Genomic DNA, 25,354 nt, shown 5'->3' on the forward strand with positions numbered 1-25,354 from the left:
TATGTAGTGGCATTTGGAGGCAGATGATTGCTAATGGGATCCATCGACCTCCGGTATGAGGTAAACATCTTATGCAATTAGTGGTGATCTTCATTGTAGAAACCCCTGGCCATGGTACACTTGATTGGAAAGTGTTTCAATGTCAGAAAGAGTTCTGATGTGTCGTCTCAATCTCACTACACTGATTTTGGCATAGTCATCAAGTTAGGGAGTTTGATTAGTCCATGACTCTTGCTCGATCGGGATGATAACTGATGGAGGGAGTATAATACATGGGAATCGAAAGCCCAAATAGGTTTTATTTTGAAGTAAGACTTCATTAATGGTAGGATTGTCCTGATATAATGCTAGTTGTCACTCAGGGTCTTTTAGGATATCTCGAGGAGATGAAGAGATTCTCGTTGTAGACCAAAAGTGTTTGGTCAACATCAAGGTGGTTGACGTGTCCTAATTGCTTCTTATTAATTAATCATTTAAACCAATCTATTAACTCTTAATGGTAATGCCATTAACTCTTAATAATGGTTTCAACCTTAATCGCTTAGTCAACCATCACTTAATGGGGGATTTAGTGTCATTATGAGATAATGAAAGTGCTATTAAGAGTTAATAGTAGGTTTAGATGCAATTTCTAAAAGTTTTGGATAAAAGGCCAAAATGGTCAACAGCTTGGGGAACCGGTCAACTGATTTAAAGAGAAACGATCGATAGCTCCTTTTGAGCAATTAACCGTTCCTGTTGTAGAGGTGGCGAATGAATGATCTTTTTATCGTCTTTTACAATCGAAAGTGAGGACACGTGGCGAGGGCTGACGAAGGGAGGACAATATGTGTCCTTTTGGTCTCCTCCATGCCCCCAACTTGATTTGCATGTCCTTTGTCCGTTATGAGAAGATTTGGGTGGCTAGGGTTTTGTATATTTTTATATATAAGCTAAGAAGAAATTGCAACTGTTGCATCAATGTTTTCTCCTAACCCTAGCCTGAATTCCTCTCTATCTTCAAAGCTCGAAAGACTCTCTGAACGCCCTTATTCCATTGCTCCTCTTGCTTTCTCTTAACTATTGTAGCTTATTATTATTGATAGTGAGATTATCAAGTTTGAGAAGTTATTTGATTTGAACCCATTTTCGTTTTAGCCATAATCTCCTCCACTCTATCTGTCTAGCACAAAGAGATAGTAGTGGGATTCACTATCTCACTGGAGCGTGGACCTGATAGGCCCCTTGTAGCTTTGGGGGACGGTTTCGGTCTAATCGAAAAGGAGTTTGGGAGCTATCTTTCGGAGCAAGTGTTGCTGCCTTGTGTGGAGATCAACCTTTACATCAACCTTCAACACTTGAAAGGTATAACATCTAAATCCCCTATGGCATGGTTTAGTTTTGTATAGTATATGGATATCGAAACGAGTCTTGCAAGGACATTTTTTATTTATGTTTTCGTTGCCATTTCATTGTTTTTCGAAAAATTTTTGAAAAATCGATTAAACTCTTGCATTGATACTCCAATAAGTATGCCCTCTAAATGCCTTCTTTTTGGGAGCATTCTATTGGCTTTAAGACGATTTTTCAACATTTAAACTCTATTGTTGTATTATGAGAATAACAAAGTTAAATAACTAATTTTTTTTGACTTGTATGGATGCACTCTTAAATTTAATTGATGTTTAAATTAAATCAATTGAAATTATAAGAAAATTGAATGAATTTTGAACCACTGATATAAATAAATAAAAGCAAATAAATCCACTATTGAAAAGAAAATAAAAATTTTAAGGTTTATTTTTTTCAACTATTAGATAAAAGACTTGAATTGGATCCATCCAAGCCTTGACTGGAGAGTGATTCAGCCGTCTGTTTCCCACCCCTTTTTATCAAATAAGAAAGAAACCAATGAATATAAAGAGATAATATTACCTTTTTTTATGTGCAACTGGAAAGGCACCATTAAGAATTAAAAATTAGGTAAATGCAAGGTGGAGCATTATGATCGGATGCCAAAAAAAGAGAAAAAAAAAAAAAAAAAACAAATTTAGATAAGTACAAAATACAGCTCACAACGATGACCATGAGTATCATCGCGTGCAGTACACGCACTGCGCACCTTATTATCATCATCCGCCCCCTTTCCTGCACGAATCTGCTTTTTGTCTTTTTGCTCCTTCGTTCTCTTCTGTATCCCTACACCTTCCTCCATTTTCTCCATTTTACCCTTCCCAAATAAATTAACCAAGATAAAGTGTTTATTGGGTCATTGTTTTTGGATTTTAAAGTTAAATTAATTATTATCTTTTAATAAAAAATTAAATAAACTATTATATATTAAGAATGAGGATGAAATTGATTATTTTATTTTAAAAATAAATTATAACTTTGTAAAAATTTTTGAATTTAAATTTTTAATTATATCTAATTATTTTAATTAAAAATATAATTAATGATAACGTAAGAAGAAATCTTCTATAATAGTTAAAGATCTTGAATTTAAAAATATAATAAATGGTAAGATATTATAGAATTTCTTTTATTTATAAAATGCCCCTTCAATAATCTAAAAGATATATGTATAGAAAAACAAATAATAAAATACCTTATTTGCCACCCCAAAGTTAGGCAAGAGAGAAACAAAAATAAAGAAAGAAGATAAATAAATATAATAATAATCGCGAATTTGATTCGTTCTTTTATCCATCTTGTATCTTGTGCCTAATATATTATTCCCAATTCGTAATGGATTAGGATACCCTGTGAGGGTAGTTTCGTCATCCGAGGCTCTGCTACCGTGTATAAATACCTTACCCATGATGAGAATCCCAATCGATCTATCCGGATTACGGGAAGCCAATAACAAGTCACTGTCTTCTAGGGCTTTCGTTCCTTCTCGTTGATAGCTGCAGCTTTTCGTTTTCTCATTATTCTCGATTGTTATTGCTAGGGTTTGTCTCGAAGACTCACATTCGCGTGCATTCATCGCCTTTTGCGTTCTTTTCCCGTGTTTTGATTTTGCGAGTATGGTTCCTTTAACCTCTTCAATTTCTTCTGTTCTTGTATTGTTTTAATAATCGGTTTTCTGGCGTCGGGTTTGGGCTGTTTATCTGTTTATCTTTCGTGGATTGTGGGATTAGGGTTTTAGTTTGTTTTGCGAAGGTTTTAATTTCAGTAAGGATCGGCGCTTTAACTGTTGATGGAACTTGTACATTTTTTGGTCATTGCTTGCTGCTTGAGATTGTACGTGTTGTTATGTTAGGTGCATACGATTTGTCCGATCCTTTTTTGAATTTTGACTTTGTAAGTATGGTTTCTTTTAACATTTCTATATATTCTGTTCCTGTAGCATTGTAATAATCGGTGTTCTGACGTCAGTTTATGGATTCTGATCTGTTAATTAATCTCTCGGGGATTGTTGGATTAGAGTTGGGGTTTGTTTTGCGAATGTTTTAATTCCAAAGTTTAAACATTAACGCGTCAACTATTGATCAATCTTCCTCATTTTGGGTTCATTGCATGTTATTTGGCAGATGATAGAATTTGATCTTTTTTGTGTTTTTCATTAATTTTGTTGTTCATTTAGAGAGAACTATATCTACGGACATTTGATCTGGAGCTTCATCCTGACATAGAAAAACTAACAAATGTTGAAAATGCTTTGAACTGTTCTGTGTGGTTACATACTTTAGTTTTGCTATTAATTTTTTATGTAACGTCTTTTCCCCTATTTTTTGACAAGTTTTCTTATACGTATTTTCGTGGAGGGCACCCCTAGGTTGTGGGAAAACCCTAGGCCTGTCATCTCTGACAGGCAGAGCCTCCCAAAATGTATCAAGTCAAGATCTGGCTGGTTTGCTAAGTTTGACATAAACACAGCCAGTTTTTTTAACACATTCCTGGCTCTCGAAGATTTTGTTTGCTAACCAAATTTCTAATGTTGTCTATTTATTTGTTACTGGTTGCTAGGCCAATGCATAACGTTTTGCAATCTGTAGCAATATATTTTTAATATTTTGCCTTCAAACTCTGGAGCGTTCACTTAATTACTTGGAACAGATTTTGGTTGCTTATGCTAAATTCTTAGTGTTTTGAAGTATCTATGTTGGAGTTTCTTAAGATTAAAAAAAACGTGGGCATTTCAATTAGGAGATGCACGGACAACTTGTAATTTTTGTAATGTAGCATGTTGTGGACAACTCATGAAAACACCTCATCTTTGATGGTATGATATTCTGGCTGAGCCTACGTGGCTTTGAAGTAAGAGGCTTGCTTTCGGTAGTTGTGGTCTTGTACAAGGAAAAGATTGCCATGTGATGGTGCTTTTATAGGTCATTCGTGTTCCTTCATTTAGGTTATTCATCATGCTACTGTATTGTGCCTAGAAGTGTATATTGAATTGCATGAGTGTTATGTGAACAAAAAAAGAATTTTTTTTTTTAATTCTATTTGTGTCTTAGTTTATAGCATATCATAGACTTGGCTTACCACTCCTCATGGAATTGGTTGTGTGACTGCTGTTTATAGCATCTTTCATCAGGCTGTACAATGTTTAACTGCTGTCTGCGATTTTGAGTTACACTGTCATGTTATCTGGGGCTGCTCTGCTTTTATGACCCCCAAGTATCAGCTTTTATCAACTCAATTCCAGTTATGATTTGTTACTTTTTGTTAAATGTTCAATTAGGGAAGAGTGAATGGTCTAATGGAATCTAAGGGTGGCAAGAAGAAGTCTAGTAGTAAATCTCAATTCTACGAGGCTCCCCTTGGTTACATCACTGAAGACATTCGACCTAACGGTGGAATCAAGAAATTCAGATCTGCTGCATACTCCAACGTAAGTGGTCCAGTTGATAATATGCCAATGCATGCCTCTAATATCTCCTCTTGATTATTGTTGCCTGTGAGAATGATGGTTGAAGAATTAAGACTAATTTCATGCGTTTGTATCTTCCCTTCGCAGTTCTCTTGCAAACCATCCTGATATTCCCTAAGTCGGCTGTGTGGCTGCGTCATTTGACGCAGTGATAGTTAGTTATTGCTGCTTTAGGTTTTAATTGCCCTTGCCTCCTTTTCTTCTTCAACTGCTTTACAACTTCCCTCTCTGCGGCTGTGATCATTCGGCTGAGTAGACATGACCATGTCTGCAATTGGATTTGAGGGTTATGAAAAGAGGCTTGAGATTTCCTTTTTTGAGCCTAGCATATTTGCTGATCCTGATGGAAGGGGCCTTCGCTCACTTACCAAAGCTCAGTTGGATGAGATTGTTGAACCTGCTGAGTGTACTATTGTTGCATCACTATCAAATGACCAGGTTGACTCCTATGTCCTTTCTGAATCAAGCCTCTTCATATACCCTTACAAGATCATTATCAAAACATGTGGGACAACAAAGTTGCTTCTGGCAATCCCTCCAATCCTGAAGTTGGCTGATGCACTTTCCCTCACTGTACGGTCTGTGAGGTATACCCGTGGGAGCTTCATTTTCCCTGCTGCTCAGTCATATCCTCATCGCAACTTCTCGGAAGAAGTAGTTATGCTCGATAGTTATTTTGGGAAGCTTGGTTCTGGTGGCCATGCTTACGTAATGGGAAGCTCTAATGAACTGCGGAAATGGCACATCTACTCAGCTTCTGCGGACACCGTGCACAGCCGCGATGCTGTTTACACAATGGAGATGTGTATGACTGGTTTGGACAGGGAATTGTCTGCGGTGTTTTACAAAAGCCAATCCGGGTCTGCAGCTGTAATGACCCATAATTCTGGAATAAGAAAGATCCTTCCAGATTCTCGGATATGTGATTTTGATTTTGAACCCTGTGGTTATTCCATGAACTCCATTGAAGACGTAGCAATTTCAACCATTCATGTTACACCAGAGGATGGTTTCAGTTATGCAAGCTTTGAAACAGTCGGATATGATCTGAAAGATGTGAAGCTGGACTGGCTGGTCCAGAGGGTTCTGGCATGCTTTGGTCCAACTGAATTCTCCATTGCTGTGCATGCTGATGCCTATATTCCAGTCAGTTCACTGGAGCAGACAAGCTTGCTGTCTCTGGAAGGTTACAGTCTTGGAGAGAGAAGTTGTGAGGAGCTTGGAATGGGTGGATCCATCATCTACCAGAAATTTGTCAAGACCACTGGCAGTGGATCACCTAGATCTATTCTGGAAAGCTGGGGGGAAATGTGGAAGATGGGTGAACTAGAAAAGGAGCACGGCAAGGGCTGAATGTCTCTGTATAATAAGTTGGACATTGTATCCAGCACTGTTTTATGTTGGTTCCCTGTTAGGAGTTGGTGATTTTTGAACGTATTATAATGTTCCAATTATCATGTTTGTTCAGTATCTGGTGATTTAGTTTGATGATAATAAAAATTGATTTGAGTAAATTTATTAGCTTGAGTTAAAGTTGAGTTTGATTAAAGTATTAAATAATTAAAAATGTTATATAAATTTATTTTAGTGAGGATAAAATTTGATAATTAAAAAATAACACAACTAATTATTTATGGAAGCAATGCAACTTGGCTGAAATTAATGGTGAAGTTTAGTGGGCATCTGATGAACCTCAACCAGAATCATTTGACATGAAAAAGGCTATAGAAGTATAGATGGGTCTTATACTTTAAATTTCAAACACAGTAATCAAAATAACATCTTTATATATATAAAAATAGGATAGTTTGTAAAAGAATTTTTTTTTTTAAAATTTGCATTAATTACTAAAAGTAGTAGTAATTAAATATTTGGGTTTTTTAATAAATTAAAAATAATAATTAAATTAAAAAATTAAGCATGAGTTTTGAATACTATTTATAATATTTTTTTATAACTTAATTTTAAACTCAATTAATCTTCTCATCAATTAATTTCTCAATTAATTAAAAATAAGTATTATTTTTTATCAATATTATTAATTAAAAATATTTATAATATTATTTTTTATTAATTCCTCAATTAATCCCTCAATCAATCAAAAATAAATATTATTTCTAAAGAATATAAAAAGAAAACTTAAACTATTAATTAACTCATAAAAAATTGTTCATTTGTATAAAATAAAAATAATTTATATTTAGTACTTATTATTCTAAAGCAATTGGAGATCTCCTATAAAGTATTTTGGAATTTTTGATTATTAATTAAATAAATATTATTAATAAAAAATTTAAATAGATAATTTAAATTATTAATGAAGTCGTGTACAGATATATAATTTCTCAATGAATTAAGAATAAATATTTTTATAAATATTATTAATAAAAAATATTTATAATATTACTTTTGATTAATTCCTTAATTATTAAAAAATAAATATTAATGTATGAATTTTTCAATGTTAATTAAAATTTAATATATCACATTTGCAAGACTATGCAAGAAAATTAATATATGGTGAAAAAAAAATAAGTCAAAATTCATATTTTTAAAATTTTATTATCACTACAAAAATTAAATTTCAAGATCAGAAATTAAAAATTTTAAATAAATTTTTAATTAGCATTAAAAAATCCATATTTCCTCAAATTTTGAAGTTTTAATTTATATTTATATTTATAATTTATAAATAAATATATAATATAATAAATAATTTTATTTTAATAATTAATTAATCACTACCTTTAATTTAATGCAAGACTGATGCATGAATTTTTTAATACTAATTAAAATTTAATATATAAAGATCTGAGATGCTTTTGTTTTACATTTTAATATTTATCTAAAATCTTTTCAAAGTATTTTTAAATGTATTCTCCATACTCTAAGAATTCAAATTCAAATTTGAATTGGTGATCATTTATAATCATAGTGGGCATAAGACCTTGTCTCCTACTCATTGCTGTTTCAAGTCATTGTCCAGTTGTAAAAGACTATATGTTTCGAAACATGAGAAGTATGTTTTAAAACCTTAATGTAAATTTGTTATGTTTCGAAACCTATATGTTATGTTTCGAAACCTATTTTTCTGTCTTGTCTCTAATGGTTATAAAACGGCTAGAATTCTATCTCTTTATATAAATAGTAAGTGTTTGAAGACAAAAAGAAGTAACAACAAGAGACCACACACTAGAGACACATACACAATCACAAGTAGTGATCAAAAGATTTTTATTGAGCTCTCAAAGAAGATCTATCTACATCTTAATCTTGTGTATTGCAAGTGTGAAAGGAGAAATAAGTGCAAACAAGGAGTCTCATCTCTTCAACTCTCCTCACCTCAAATCAAGAGGTTTGTACAGCCATTTGGTAAGGCATTTTATTGTATTCAATCTATTGGGCTGTAAAGATAAAACTTTACTTATCTTGTTAATGTTGTAAGGTTTGAGTTTAGCCTTAAAACTCATTGTGGTGTAAGGTTTGAGTTGAGCCCGTAAAAACTCATTGTACAAGGTTTTGGAGTGAATCGTGATAAAACCCTTGTTATGATTGATCACTAGTAAAAGTGATTGGGATTGAAAAATCCTTCAAGTGGGTAAGCTAGAAGGTAATGGATTAGACAGGGTGCCAAACCACTATATATCTTGTGTGCAGTTACTCTTTCGTTTTTGCTTATCAATTATTGCTTGAGATTTCAAAAGAATTGTTTTCAAAGTCTAAAACATATTTTCCTTAAGCATAAGTCTATACTCATTCATATAAACATAAGTACCAATCTTTAATCAGAACACCTTTGGTATACTCTTACTTATGTAAATCATCTTTTCCAAAGATCATTATTTTGAAATACAAGTTAAAAGATTTCGAATCAAGTAAAACAGAAAAGTATATTTTGAAACACACAATCTATATTTCGAAACTTGCAAAACAGAAATGTTTATTTCGAAACATATGAAGTAGGTTTCGAAACTTACTAGAACAAAAAGTCTTATTTTGAAACATAATATTCTGTCATCAACCATTGTTTTAATTATCGAAAAATTTATACGAATCCCAATTCACCCACTCTTGGGATATATTTTCTATCATTAGGACCAACACTTATAACTGTAAGAAATTATACTTAAATCCCTAATCTTTTGATAATTTTATCTATGACCCAAGTTAAAATTACTCTTGAACCCTTTAGAAAATTTGGGATATTACAGATAGTGGTTCCACCCACAATTTTATTAGCAATAAGGTTGCTAGTTTGTTACAATTACCAGTAGTTCCAACTAGGCCATTCAACGTGAAAGTAGCCAATGGGAATCCATTGAAGTGCCAAGAGAGGTTTGAGCATGTGCCGATAATACTTCAAGGTATCCCCTTTTCCCTTACTCTCTGTTCTTTTCCATTGATCGGGTTAGACTTGGTATTGGGCATACAATGGTTAGAGCAATTGGGAACAATGGTTTGCAATTGGAAAGAGTTGAGAATGTAGTTCAAATGGAAAAATCACACTCACAAGTTACAAGGGTTAGATGCACAACCCATTCAATCTGCATTCTTGAAGGTAGTTCCCAAAGAATTGTGACAAAGACATTCTATGTTTGCTATTTGCCTGCACATCGCAACAGATGAACCACAATATGATGTACACCAGGATATGTATCACTTGATAAAATCTTTTGAGGACATTTCAAGAGCCTAATCATTTAACCCCAATAAGAGAGATTGAACATCGCATCACTCTGAAGGAAGGAACCGAGCCTATCAATGTGAGACCCTCCAAGTATGCCTATTTTCAAAAAGATGAAATTGAAAAACAAGTTCATGACATGTTAAAATTGGGGCATATACAATCCGATACTAGTCTTTATTCATCTCCTATTTTATTGGTAAAAAAGAAAGACGACAAATGGCGTTTTTGTACTAATTAACGCTACAACCATCAAAGATTGGTTTCCAATCCCAATAGTTGATGATATGCTAGGTGAACTCTATGGGGCCTCCTACTTTACTAAACTAAACCTCAAATCTGGCTACCATCATGTACGGGTACATCATTCTGACATTCCTAAAATTGCCTTTCGCACTCATAATGGTCATTACAAATATCTAGTCATGTTTTTTAGTCTTTGTAATGTACCATCCAGTTTTCAAGCCATTATGAATTCCATATTCCAACCTTATCATCATAAATTTGTGTTAGTTTTTTTTTTTTTTTATGACATTTTAATTTATAACCCCACTCGAATCATGCATCTTGAACATGTTAAACAAGCTTTTTGAAATATTAAGGCAACACCAATTCTTTGTTAAACTCAGCAAGTGTTCATTCGACAAGCAAGAGTTGGAGTACTTGGGTCATGTTGTTACTTCCCAAGGAGTAAAACTAGATCAAGGCAAAATTAAAGCAATGCTAAATTGGCCTAAACCTACTAATATTTTTGAGTTGCGTGGTTTCTTAGGCCTTATAGGATACTATCGAATGTTCGTTTGTAACTACGACATATTAGCTCAACCATTTACCAACTTGCTAAAAAAGGTACAGTTCAGATGGTCAAAAGAGGCTGAATCTACCTTTCAAGTTCTCAAAAAAGCCATGATCTCAGCTCCTACACTTGCTATTGTTGAGCTAACTTACTCATGTTAATTAAGTTTTGATCATTAACAAAAAGAGAATTTTTAATATACAAAATATAGTATTTTTAGTGATTAACAAAAAGAATATTTTTCTTGAAAATATTAATTGTAGTACCGAATTATTTTTGATTAATTTATAAAATATTTTTTTATAACATATGTATTACTAAAAATATTATTTTTTATATTAATTCATAAAATATTTTCATAGCATATGTATTACTAAAAATATTATTTACTATTAAACTATTTTTATATTAATTTTTAAAATATTTTTCATAGTTTATGTATTACCAAAAATATTATTTTCTATCAAAAATATTTTTTTAAGATTAATTTATTAAATTTTTTCATAGCTTATGTATTATCAAAAACATTATTTTCTATTAAAAATATTTTTTAAATATATTTTTAATATTAATTTATTAAATATTTTTATAGCATATGTATTATCAAAAATATTATTTTTTATTAAAAATATTTTAAATTAGTTTATAAAATATTTTTGTAGTTTTGTATTACAAAAAGAATATAACAAACCGCACTCCCCATATTTTGAATCCAAGACCTCTAGCCTTGCGAAAGCTTCCCTTACTAGTTGATCTATAAGGCCTATTGGTTATATAGGTGCACATATTAATTTTAAGTTATATTTCTAAGTTTTTCTACTATAACGGTCAGATTTTTGACCGTTAGAAAAGTGGCTAAAATGCCTATAAATACTCTCAAAACTCATTTTTTGAGTATTCAATTGCTTCCATTGCATATCCAAAGTAGGGGTGAGCATTCTGTTTAATTGCACCGAACCGGCTATTTTTTAACGAATCGAACTGAACCGTTTTAAAATGAAAAATCGAATCGAAATATTATACTAACCAATTGACCGAACCCGAACAAACTGACACTGAATTTTAGTTAACCGAACCGAAAAATCGAACCGATTATACACAAAATAACCGAAAAAAACCGAACCAATTATACCCAAAACCGACATAACCGAAATCCTACAAACAAAACCGAAATTGGTGAACAAATTCCTACAAACAAAACGAAAGTTTGCAACCAAAAGTTTTCCACAAAGAATTTAAACTCGCATTATACACATCCACATGATGTAACATGGAAACTGGAACCTAGAACCTAGAACCTAGAACCTAAATTAAGGCTAAATTAAGCCATGCAGGGGATATGCTAGCCAACAACATGATATCAACATAAGTCTAAATTAAGCCATGCAATGCAACTTGGAAACTGGAACCTGGAAACTAAATTAAGCCATCAACAACATAAGTCTAAGTTAAGCCATCCATCAACATAAGACCTTAACACAAATGTTCTGGTCACTATCAACCTAAACTAACTAAGCCATGGAACATGATATAAACATGCAACGTGAAAGACCAAAAGTTAAACCAACACAAATTTAAACAAAAAGAAAGAACATTAACATATAAACATAAAATCCGTTTATATAAACATCTAAACAAACAAATCTTCATTTTTTGTGTTGTCCTCAACATAAATTTCCTGGAAACTAAGGGCATTTATATAACAAAATCACACTCAACTACAACTCTACAAGCATTTTGATATGCCCCTTCCAAAATTGATTACAAGTAGTGAAGTTGATAAAAAAAAAAAAATGTACTTACTTTTGAGTACAGATTTTGACCTCTATTCATGGGTGTAATACTCACCTCCCTCTCCCTACATCTAACCTACAAAAGAAGTGGAGCCAGTGGTCACTGTCAACCTAAACTAACTAAGCCATGGAACATGATATAAACATATAAACATGCAACGTGAAATACCAAAAGTTAAACCAACACAAATCTAAACAAAAAGAAAGAACGTTAACATATAAACATAAAATCCGTTTATATAAACATCTAAGCAAATAAATCTTCATTTTTGTGTTGTCCTCAACATAAATTTGCTGGAAACTAAGGGCATTTATATAACAAAATCACACTCAACTACAACTCTACAAGCATTTTGACATGCCCCTTCCAAAATTGATTACAAGTAGTGAAGTTGGTAAAAAAAAATATGTACTTACTTTTGAGTACAAATTTTGACCTCTATTATGTGTGTAATACTCACCTCCCTCTCCCTGCATCTAACTTACAAAAGAAGTGGAGCCAATATATGTTGTTAGTCCATGAAGAAATTTTGTTCAAAGCAAATATAAAATATATACAATTAGAAAGTATAAAACATATATACTTACAAATGCACGAGATATTCAAAATCACTTGGTTCAAATCAGCATTCCATATTGGACGTTGAGCTATAGCTTATGATAACCTTTGACAATTCTAAAAACAATATGTAAAATGAATTAGTTAATATCAAAGTACCATGTATTGAACTAACTCTTTAGTTAAATACCACGGAGAGAGAGAGAGAGAGAGAGAGAGAGAGAGAGAGAGAGAAAGAGAGGCGATGGCCGATCAGAGACTCACCTGTGGCTGTGTGAGTATGTCGGTGTCTAACACAAAGGTGAGGCGACGGACGGGTCGGGACAACGGAGGCGACGAAGGAATCGACTACCGAGGGCGATAGATGACGGCAACGACGACCGTCGATGACGACCAGGGTTCGAAATAGGGTTTCTGGGTTAGGGTTAGGGTTTCGCTCTCTAGCTCTCTGAAATTGGGAAATTGATGTATGGCGCGCGGACGAACCGACTAAGGGTCTAAGGTTGGGTGGGGGATTAACGCAAAACGACGTCATTTCTAGATATACAAAACGACGTCGTTTAATATATCGGTCGGTTTGGTTTCTTCAGGTAAACAGTCGAGAAAACCGAACCTCTAAACCGAACCGCTCAACCTCTATCCCTTTAAACTGAACCGGTCACTGCCAACCTAAATAACCGAACCGAATCAGCCGGTTTGGTCGGTTCGGTTTAGCTGGTTTGGGTAAACCGAAATAATGCACACTCCTAATCCAAAGCACTCGAAAGCTCTCAAACAAAGCATCTAAGTAATCTGAGACTCTCGAAATATTATTACACATTCACTAAAGAGCCATAATGGAAGAAGGGAAAAGCACTTCAAAGTCTTCTACGACAAAGTCGAATTTCTCCATTTGAGATTATAAATTTATTTATTTATTTAAATATTATTGCTTTGTATAATTTGTTATTAATTGCTTATTTGTGTCCAAGTGTGAACAAATTATTTGCAAACATTTAAATTATTATTGAGGATTCTATAAGTTTCCTAGAACTGTCAAAATCTAGGTGAATCTTGTTTTTAAGGTAAGCTACTGTAGAAATCTTGGTATAGTGGTTGCATAGAACTCGTTGTAATCTAAGTGTGTATCTAATTTTTAAGGTAAACTAGTGTGAAAACCTTGATGAAATTGATTTAATGGAACTCCAATGGTGGTTAGATCTTGAGAGAGTGGATTAGATGTGTGTGAAGACACCGAACCACTATAATTAAATTGTCTTATACCTTATTTTATTTATTTTCCTATATCTTGTGGTTTATATTTATTATTAATCTCAAACATAATTTATTATATTTATCAAATATATATTTTTTAATAAAATCATTAATTAAGAATATTTATTACAATTAAAAAAAAATAATCACTCAATTCACCTCCCTCTTGAGTAGCCATATCTTAAGGGACCAACAATTGGTATCAGAGCAGATTTCTAAAATCATTAAACCCTTAGTTTATGATATTTTACTCTTGTAATCAAAATAGTTTTGATAATGATAAATAATGTAATTTTCATTGAATATGGAATTCATGTATTAAATGTATAATATCCTTTCAAAAATCAATTTCATGAAATATCTCAAAAAGAAATGAAGTTAGGTTATTTTAAATCCAAAGGGTTTATTTGAGTCAAAAACTCAAATTAAATTGGTTTAAGTTGTTTTTGAAATATCTCAAAATGTTTCAAACCTAAAGCAAAACAAGTCTATTAACTAGTCAAAAAGGTTTCAAGATTATTATGCATTTGTTGATAAAATATAAATTGGTCGACTAACAATATGCTAAATATTGTAAAATTAATTTTAAATCTTGACTTAGTCGACTAAGCTATAGGCTCTGTCAACCAATAGCATGCATGTTTTTGACTTGGTCGATTAAGCTATAAGTTTTGTCAACTAATAGTGCTTATGTGCTGACTTGGTCAACTAACTCCTTAAGTCTGTCGACAGAATGATAGCCTTGGTCGATTAAGTGTCATGCTTATTTATGTCTTGGTCGACTAAGTGTTCTATTGTTTTTATGACTTGATCGACCAACTTATTTTGTTTGTCGACCAAGCTTGTTATTTTGCTTGATTCTGTCGTCTAACCTTTTTTATCTATTGACTAAGTCTCTTTTACAGAAATCATAATGGCTAGTTTTTACCGCATTAAATGCTCGACCAACCACCCCAATGGCTCAATTTTTGGATTTTTCCACCATCAACTATATATAGGTGGTTGAAGACATGTTGAAGCTTTTAGAGAACATTTATTACTATCAACTACCGAGCATTCACTTTGTAATCGCGCTTTCAATTTGTACTCTCTCTTGTTTTTCATTTTGAGGCTTTGCATTTAACTGATTCATTCATTAACAGCCTCGCATTTACAGCAGTGCGAAGCTGGGAGTATTTTGCTAATTTTCCAGCAAAGAGATGCCCAAAACGACGTCGTTTCATATGAGGCAATGGGCAGCACTTGGCTGCCACGTGGTGCTCGCTGAGCTGCCTTTTTTTGCCTTTAAATTGTTGTTTTACAGCGTGTGTTCGGGCAGTAAATTGGTTATATAGAAAAGGAAAATCGGGGAGAAGAAGAAGTAGCGCACGGAAGGTGAAAATGAGGGGAAAATTCGGTTCGGTAGAAATCATGGATAAATTTAGTTTAATTTAAGTCTAAGTATACAGGTAAGTTGAGTAAATTATGTGGATAAATTTGTATGGTTAGAATTTAATTTAAAGTGTGATTTTATCAATTTTGGTTGATTATACTATCATTATGTAGCATGTATCAATTTAGCGGCATATGGGCATATAAATACTGAAATCTGCGAATTAAAGGTAAGCTCCTTACTTCCTTTGTGAATCTCCTTTGATTTGTCGATTCTATTTCCTTTCTTAGCCTGATTTGGTTTTAGAAATTATTTACGTGCGTTGTGGGTATCTGTTGTATAAATGAAATTTAATTAAATTAAATAAGAGACTCGTTGGGATTTTATTTGTTGAGTGCCCACAGGGTATTGTATCGCCCCTATTTTCTTGGGAATGATGTCGAACCTGGTTGGGGCTAGGTTCTTAGTGAGTCAGTTGTGGTTGTGGGTACCCTCTGGGGTAAGTTGTTGTAACTGAGAGTCTTGGGATATGTTTATGTGAGTTATAGGGTGTGGGGTATAGAGCTACTGACTGTCAACCGTTGGGTCGTGGCAGTCGATGGCTGGATGTATGGGCGCCAGTTATCAGTTGTTACTATAGACTATAGATGGGTCGGGCAAGCTAGTATCGCCGAACACCCACCATTTGTGTTGTGCCTATCATAATGTGGTTATGATTTCCTATAGGCGTGAGTGGTAATAACAGGCGATGAGAGCTGTCGTCTAGTGAGGTAACGTGTTGACTGTTTGGTGACACTGGGGTGAACCATCTTCGGGCCGAGGGCGGTTGTCAACCAATTGTTCCTAGTCATAGATTGTCAATTAGTACCTGGACACTATTGACCGGCTCTGCCATTATGTGACATATTGTATGACATTACGGTGCATGGGATTGGGCTTATATTCATTGGGGGTCATGCTTTATATGTATGGGGAAGTGTGCACATTGGCATAACCCGGTTGGCCTATTAAGTGCTGATTTGGGTATAATAGACGAGCATGTGCATTTAGAGCATTTGCCTGTGTGGGTTCCTTTGTGGGCGTAGCATGGCCTGATGCTTGGCTTATGGGGACCTTGTCATCACGTTAATGCTGCAAGAGTTACTGTATCTATTATCTGTTACATTGCATGGTTACTATTCGATATGTACTATGATATGGAGTTGACCCTCGATAGCTATGAGTGGGAGCTGGGCTCCAAATAGCTATGATTCAGGAACTCCGGTATGTGGTTATGCATCGTGGTATGGAGTTGACCCTCGATAGCTATGAGTGGAAGCTGGGCTCCAAATAGCTATGACTTGGGGACTTCGGTATGTGATTCTGATGGGAGTCTCAGGCTCATGTGGATCGTGTTGTGGGAGCCTTGGGCTCATGAGCTTTATGCCAGCCACTTCATGACTTTGGCAGGTTTGTATGCTGGGACTTGGGTGCCAGGATGTGCATTTCCTATGTGGGCCCCAAGGACCGCTATGTGCATTGTTATATTTATGCTGAGCACTAGTTATTCTGTTACACGGTATGTCATGGCATTTTCATATACAACATTGCACTTTGTGTGGGTGTATTCTGGGTGAGAAATGTATTCCTAGCATTATCATTATTATGTAGCGAGGCGTATGCTGGGTATGGTTTATTTCTATTTTATCTTTGTCTTGTCTACATTTGGTGGGATGTATTCTGGTGTGAGAGATCTATTCCAAGCTTTACCTATACTCTTTTGTCATGCTTGCTGAGCCTTGTGGCTCATCTTGTTTTACCATTATTCCAAGTGTGGGAGCTGACGCCATGGCTAGCCCGTTTGGCGTGCCAGTCGTAGATAGTTGTGTGTATAGGGCAATCTTGACTGAAAAGATCCGTGAGGTGCGAGATGTGATTAGGGGCTCGAATGTTGTGGTTTGTCTGATTTGATTAGTTGTGATGTTGCTATGTATGATTAAGCCTTGAGTGGTGTGTTTCATATATTCATTTGGCTTCTACTGTTGTATTATTTGGGCAGAACCCCAGTCCATGTATTTGGAAATCTTGGTTCGTCATAAATTTTGCTTATTGAAAAATGAGGATGGAGTCATATTTATTTTCAATAGACTATTATTTGTGGAAAATAGTTAGAGATGACTTTGTTACATCTAAAACTGAAGAAAATGATTGGAATGAATAAGACATTAAAAAACACCAAATGGATCATAAAGCTAAATACATAATCTTTTGTTCAATCCCACCTAGTGAATATGAAAAATTATTTGCTTGTTCTACATCACATTAAATTTGGAAAAAATTAGAAGTAATGTATGAAGGTACCGATCAAGTAAATGATACTAAAATTAATCTCTTAATGTCCCAATATAAAGAATTTAAACTACTTCAAAATGAAAATATTAGTGATATGAATGGTAGATTCCCAAAGATTATAAACAATATTAAAATGTTAGGAAAAATAATTTCAGAAGAAAATCAAATTAAGAAAATTTTTAGATCTCTAACAGTAGATTGACAGCCTTTAGTGACTACTATTTCTCAAAGTAAAAATTTAAAAGAATTAATTGGAACACTTCTAACTTATGAATTAATATTAAACAAGACTAATGAAAATACTAAAGGTAAGAAAACCTTAGTCTTAAGAGCAAATGAAGAAACTGAATCTAGTGAAGAAGAAGAAGAGAATAAAACAACTCTTTTATCAAAAGCATTTGCTAGAATAATGAGAAAGAGAGAAAAAGAGCATAGGAAAATACCTCCTACTTGTTTTAAATGTAAGAAGAGTGGGCACATGCAATTTGATTGTCCAAAAGATAAGAAAGAAAAGAAAAGATTTAAAAAATCAAAGAAACATGCTTTCACGGCATGGGATGCTGATGATTCATCTCAATCCGAAGAGGAACAAGCACAAATGTGCTTCGTGGCTATAAGAGAAGAAGAAGAAGAAGAAGAAGAAGAAGAAGAAGAAAAAGATATGGAGTTAGAAGAATTATAAAAGACATACAAAGAACTTTACATAAAATATTAACATATTAAGAAAGAAGTAGAAACCATCAAGAAAAATCACAAAGAAGAAAATGAAAAATTAAAGGGTGAAATAATGTCTTTAGAAGAAAAATCACAAGAACTCAACAAAAAGAATGAAGATAAATTAAAAGATCAATTAACTAATCTTCAAGAGGAAAACAAAATATTAAAAACTCAAAATAATAAACTATTAGTAGAAAAGAATGCAATAGAGAAAATTTTAGTAACATTAATTTCAAAGAAAAATTCAAAACTCAAACCAAGGTACAAAACACCTAAGAGAGAATGGAAACAACCTAGATGGAGACTCCAACCTAAGAGAAACAACATAGTACAAATGTGGATACCTAAAGGGGTGATACAAACAATAAATGAGTTAGATCACAAAATTGTAAATGTTGTTCTTCATCCACATTCATCAAAAATAATTAAATCATTTGATCCCAATGAAGAAAGATTCAAGGGACCTGTCTATAGATAGGTGTCCAAACCTAAAACATGATCTTATCAAATATGTAGATATGCATGAGGACCACAATGTGAAGCAAATGGTATATGGATAGTGGATGCTCACAGCACATGACTAATGAAAGAGATCTATAAATCCCATTCCCGAAGAAGGAATGTCTGTCACCTACTAGAAATAATGCCTAATAATAAAGAATGAGAATATTCTCTTATGGCATAGAAGATTATGTCATGTTAATCTGGACTTAATCAGAAAAATAACTAATAAAGATTTAGTTATAGGTCTCACTAAGATAAAGTTCAATGAAAAAATATCTTGTAATGTTTGTTGCCAAGGAAATCAAACTAGAGCTTCCTTTAAATCTAAGAGTGAAATATCAACTAGTAAACCTCTACAACTCTTACACATGGACTTATTTGGACCCACTCAAACTAGAAGTTACGGTAGAAAATTTTATGCATATGTTGTAGTAGATGACTTTTCTAGGTTTACATGGGTTATGTTCTTAGCATTAAAGGATGGAGCTTTTCAAAATTTTGTCAAACTAGGTAAAAGAGTTGAAAGAGAGCAAGATGATAGAATTGTCGCTATTAGAAGCGATCATGGTGGGAAATTTGAGAATAGACATTTTAAGGAGTTTTGTGAAGCAAATGGTATTATTCATCAATTTGCCACACTTAGAACCCCACAACAAAATAGTGTTGTTGAAAGAAGAAATAGGATTCTTCAAGAGATGGCTAGAACCATGCTTTTGTAGAATAACTTGCCAACGTATTTTTGTGCCGAAGCGATCAACACCGCTTGTTATATCCTAAATAGGTTTAATCTAAGACAAGGCATTAAGAAAACACCATTTGAATTATACTATGAGAAAAAGCCTAACGTATCCTATTTTAGAGCCTTTGGATATAAATGTTTTATCTCGAACACAAATGACAACGTAGGAAAATTTGAGGCTAAAACTAACCAAGGAATCTTTCTTGGATATTCAAATACTAGTAAGGCTTATAGAATCTACAATATTAGAACAAATACCTTGGAAGAATCCATACATGTAAAATTCAATGAGACTCCTAAGTCAAATATAAGAATCGAAGATGAAGAGGAAACGACAACAATAGATCCATCCAAGGAGATTGAGAAATTAAATATGCAAAAGGAATCTAAAAATGAACCATCAAGTTCTCAATCACAAAATCAAGAGAAACCATTAGATAAGGATGATTTAGGTAAACTTCTCAATAGTTATAAATTTGTGCAAGATCATCCAATAGATCAAATAATTGGAGAACTGAGTCAAGGTGTAAAGACTAGAGCATTCTTGCATCAATATTGCAACAATGTAGCCTTCATATCTAAAGTTGACCCAACTTGCATAGACCAAGCCTTAGAAGATGAATTTTGGATCAAAGCTATGCAAGAAGAATTAGATCAATTCAAAAGAAATGAAGTATGAGAATTAGTTCCTAGACCTAAGGATAAATCTATAATAGGAACCAAGTGGGTTTTCAAGAATAAATTAGATGAAAATGGAAATATAATAAGAAACAAGGCAAGGCTTGTAACCAAAGGATACTACCAAAAGGAAGGTATCGATTTTGAAGAATCATATGCCCTCGTAACTAGGTTAGAAGCAATTAGGATGCTTTTACCCTTTGCCTCTCACATGAATTTCATGTTATATCAAATGGATGTGAATAATGCATTTCTAAATGGTTATATAAATGAAGAAGTGTATGTAATTCAACCCCCTGGGTTTGAGGACCCTCTCCTAAGGGACCATGTTCAAAACCAAGAAATATCTCTCAAATTTATCCCAACCGATTTGCAATTAGTTGACATTTTTACAAAACCCCTTTCAGATGATCGATTTAATTAGGGATAATAAATCCCTTTGGGTAGTTTAGAATATTGAAATGGAAAAATTTCTTGTGCAAATTTCATTTTTGTTCTTAGAAAAAAATAAAAAAAGGGGCTGACCCAGATAAGGACGGTCGTCTTTGCCTCCTCACTTATCTCTCATTCGAACCCTTTCGACACCCATCTCCCTCAAATCTCTTCATCTCTGGCATCTCCCTCGTTCGCCGCCTCGTCTCCATCTTCGCCTCCTCACTTCTCTTCATTTGAACCCTCTCGACACCCCTCTCCCTCAAATATCTTCATCTCCGGCATCTTCCTCGTTCGTCGCCACCTCTCTGTTGTCTCACCGATCGGATCTGCGATGAGTTTTTATATTTTTTTTTTATTTTTTTCTTGTTATTTGTTGTTCCTTTGTGTATCTCGTATCTTACCCTCCTCTTTGAAACCCTCTTGTTCATTTGTTTGCTTTCTCAGTGTCCTGAGTCTCCCTCATTCGTCTTCATGGTGAGCTCCATTTCATTTGCATTTTTGTTTCTTTTTTTTTTTTTTTATGTTTGATCTTGTTTTTGTTTCTTTTCCATTGTGTCACCTTCAACCCCTGCCATTATCCTTGGCCCCCTATGAGCTTGCCAACTTCTTCCCTATCATGACCAGATCTGACCTTTAAATCTGTTGCCCTTCACCCTCACCCTCGCCTTCTCGCTTCTGTTAATCAAAACCTTGAAAATAACAATAAGTCACTGATTAGAAACATCTAAAACAATTGGAAGATCATGCTAGGATCTAGTTTTCCATGCGATGCCTGTAAGTTCTTGAGAAGAAAATGTACCAATGGTGTGTCTTTGCTCCTTGCTTCTGCCATGACGAAGGACCTACTCATTTTGTAGCTATCCATAAGGTTTTTGGTGCCAGTAATGCCTCCAACCTCTTGGCCCAGCTTCTGGTAAGTGACCGATATGGGGTTACTGTTACAGTATCGTATAAAGCTCAACTAGGCTTCAAGATCCCATTTAAGGCTATGTATCCTACATTTTTGCCCTCCAACAATAGGTTATTGATCTGTAAGTTCATCTAGCTTTATTGAAGGAATTACTATTTATAAACTCTTGTCCAAACCCTCAAGATGTTCAAAATTGGTTTCACCCAGAAACTAATTCAAACCCTATTCCAGAACTAGATTGAGCTTTGTCTAGAATTTTGGACACATCCCATATTATGAAAATGAATCATTACTCGTGGATGATCCAAACCTTATCTGAAGTTTTGAAAACCCAATCATTCTAGAAGAAAATATCTCGTTTCTTTATTTCCAAGAGGCTTATTCGCAACATTATCATGCCGAAACTAGCAGCAACCGGTGGCCATTCCGAGGTGATATCGATGAACTTGGATTTGTCGTGTTCGGCAACCATCATCAGCACTGAGTATCAGTGAAATCCAAAGCTATCAACGTGGGTGAATTAGATTATTGTTTTGTGGATTTTGTAATGATATTATACCCCTTAAATATTCTATGATTGTTTTCTTAGATGTGTAACCTTGGATTTGTGGTTGGAATGGTTAGAACTTAATTCTTTGACAGATGAGTTGTAATCATTGTTTGTTTATCATTCTAGCTAAAATGATCTTTCATATTTTCATTATATTTTTTATGTGGATTATACTTGGTAAATGTCTCTCACGGACTCTATTGTTTATATTTTTATTTTCTCCACTAACATGTCTTTTTTATTATGATAAAAATGAGAGAAGAATGAGATTTTAAGTATGAGAGTGAGTTGTAATTTTAATTTGTAAATATTTTTGTATGGGGAGAAGAATGTATGATAATTTTTATGATTGAGAGATTTTGTATGAGAGACAATTGTATATCTGAGAGATAGAAAATCAGTCTAAGCATTCAAGGTAAGCAGGTGCAATCAAGGCAATTAGATTTGACAATCAAGTTTGGTCCTTAAAACTCCTAAAAATTATTTTATCTAAGCTACATCTAAAACATTTTGATACTATTAATATTTTTGAAATGAGGAGCTTATAGTATAAAATTAAGAAGGAGTTCAAAAATATTTTTAAAATTAATCACCTCATAAATCATATTTTTGTCATTATAAAAAAGAGGGAGAATGTTGAGTCAACTTACTTATGTTAATTAAGTTTTGATGATTAACAAAAAGAGAATTCTTAATATACAAAATATAGTATTTTTAGTTATTAACAAAAACAGTATTTTTCTTGAAAATATTAATTGTAGTACCGAATTATTTTTGATTAATTTATAAAATATTTTTTTATAGCATATATATTACTAAAAATATTATTTTCTATTAAAAATATTTTTAAATAAGTTCTTCTGGCGACGGGTCCGCCCGGGGGGCGGCTGACACTTGCAAGCACTCCGACACTCGAGTGAGTAAGAGTAAGGAAATGAGCAGCGTATCAGTAAGTCAGAGGGCAGAACATACTTTAGTTCTGAAAAGAGCTAGTTGATATAGAAGGAGGAGACATCCTCCTGCATGCATGCGTCATGCGTCTGCAGGTGATGGGACTGACTATTCCGTGCCGGTGAAGATTCCCAGATTGTAGCATGGTGGCGACCGGACTCTCATTCATATAGATGAGATCCGCCATTAATGAAGATGAGATTTGAGACAGCCGCGCGGATACCCAGTGGAGGTTGCAATGATGTTGCGGCAGACTGGCGCAAGATCAAGAGATGGGCTGAGAGAGAAGGCCAAGATTGGGCCGAGAGAGAGGGCCAAGATTGGGCTCGAACGGTCCAAAATATTTTTTAGATTAATTCATAAAATATTTTCATAGTATATGTATTACTAAAAATATTATTTACTATTAAAAATATTTTTAGATTAATTTGTAAAATATTTTCTTAATTTATGCATTACCAAAAATATTAGTTTCTATTAAAAATATTTTTTAAAGATTAATTTATTAAATTTTTTCATAACATATGTATTATCAAAAATATTATTTTTATTATAAATCTTTTTTAAATATATTTTAAATTAATTTATAAAATATTTTTCTAACTATGAATCACACAAAAGAATATAGCAAACCAACAACACCTCCCATGTTCTGCCCAAGACTTCCAACCTTCCAAAGCTTTCCTTTACTAGTTGATCTACAAGGCTACTTGGTTATATTGGTGCAAATATTAATTTTAATTTATATTTTTAAGTTTTCCTATTATAACGGTTAGATTTTTTATTATTGAAAATGTGACTAAAATGCCTATAAATACCCCCATAAACTCATTTTTTTAGTATCCAAGTGTTTCCATTGATATTCAAAGCACTCGAAAGCTCTCAAGTAAAGCATCCAAACAATCCGAGGTTTTCGAAATATTATTGCACATCTACCAAAGAGCCATAGGGTAAGAAGGGAAAATTTTTTCAAAGTCATTTACGACAAATCCGAACTTCTCCGTTTGAGATTATAAATTTATTTATTTATTTAAATATTATTACCTTATATAATTTGTTCTTAATTGTTTATTTGTGTCCAAGTGTGGACAAATTATTTGTAAATATTTAAATTATTATTGAGAATTGTATATGTTTTCTAGAACCGTTAAAATTTAGGTAAATCTAGTTTTCAAGATAAGTTAGGATATAAATCTTGGTGTAGTTGTTGCTTAGAATTTATTGCAATCTAGGTGTATATCTAGTTTCTAAGGTAAATTAGTGTGAAAATATTGGTGAAATTGATTTAGTGGAACCCCAAAGATGGTTAGACTTTGGGAGAGTAGACTAAATGTGTGTGAAGACACCGAATCACTATAAATTATTTTATTCCTTATTTTATTTATTTTTTCTATATCTTGTCACTTACATTTATTATTAATCTCAAACATAATTTATTATATTTATCAAATATATATTTTTTAATAAAATTATTAATTAAAAATATTTATTGAAATTAAAAAAAATTAATTTTAGGCCCGTGGCTATACCTTAAGGACCAAGAGCTCTGCCTAACTTTAACGAGCCTTTTGTTATTGAGTTTGATGCTTCAGGGGAGGGAATTGGTGCGGTTCTAACCCAACAACGAAAGCCCATTGCCTTCATGTGTTGAGCCTTGGGGGTGTCCAAATAGTCATGGTCTACATATGCTAGAGAGATTTTGGCCATTGTTTAAGCCATTAGAACTTGGAGGCCATATTTGTAGGGACGAAAATTCTATATCCAGACGGATCAACGCAGCCTCAAATATTTATTGGAGCAACGCATAGCAATGCCAGAACAACAAAAATGGGTGGCCAAGTTGCTTGGATACAACTATAAAATCATTTACAAACCAGGTCAAGAGAATTCAGCAGCTGACGCCAAGAGTGGCAGACAACCCTAGTCTTGATGCTCTATTTGTTTTCCAGGCAAATATATGGAATGAGCTTAAAACAGAGGCTGTTGGCCATCCTTACATGAAGAAAATAGGCAAATCGGCAACTGAAAAACCAGGTGCCCCTTACACATGGCGAGATGGACTGGTGTACTATAAAAATCGAGTGGTGGTACCTCATAGTCAAGCGTCTCTTGCGAGAATTTCATGATTCTCCGATGGGTGGACACGTAGGACTGTTACGAACATACAAATGGCTTGCCCAACAATTCTACAGGCCATCTATGTATCGGGTAGTACATGACTAT

General features: G+C 33.6%; 1 protein-coding gene across 2 annotated transcripts; it reads left to right on the forward strand.

The window, feature by feature from the left end:
* The first annotated feature begins 2,795 nt into the window (after positions 1-2,795).
* LOC127798093 (S-adenosylmethionine decarboxylase proenzyme-like) lies at positions 2,796-6,372 on the forward strand. 2 transcript variants are annotated; one of them, XM_052331407.1, is made up of 3 exons: positions 2,796-3,006; positions 4,675-4,819; positions 4,946-6,372. In XM_052331407.1, exon 3 carries the CDS (start codon positions 5,117-5,119, stop codon positions 6,209-6,211), a length of 1,095 nt encoding a protein of 364 aa, XP_052187367.1. In that variant the 5' UTR covers positions 2,796-3,006; positions 4,675-4,819; positions 4,946-5,116; the 3' UTR covers positions 6,212-6,372. The 2 variants fall into 2 exon arrangements, with proteins under 2 accessions (XP_052187367.1, XP_052187366.1); XM_052331406.1 differs by having other exon boundaries at positions 2,798-3,006; positions 4,670-4,819.
* Positions 6,373-25,354: the final 18,982 nt, after the last annotated feature.

Source organism: Diospyros lotus, chromosome 3 (assembly GCF_014633365.1).
Source record: "Diospyros lotus cultivar Yz01 chromosome 3, ASM1463336v1, whole genome shotgun sequence".
NCBI lineage: Eukaryota > Viridiplantae > Streptophyta > Magnoliopsida > Ericales > Ebenaceae > Diospyros > Diospyros lotus.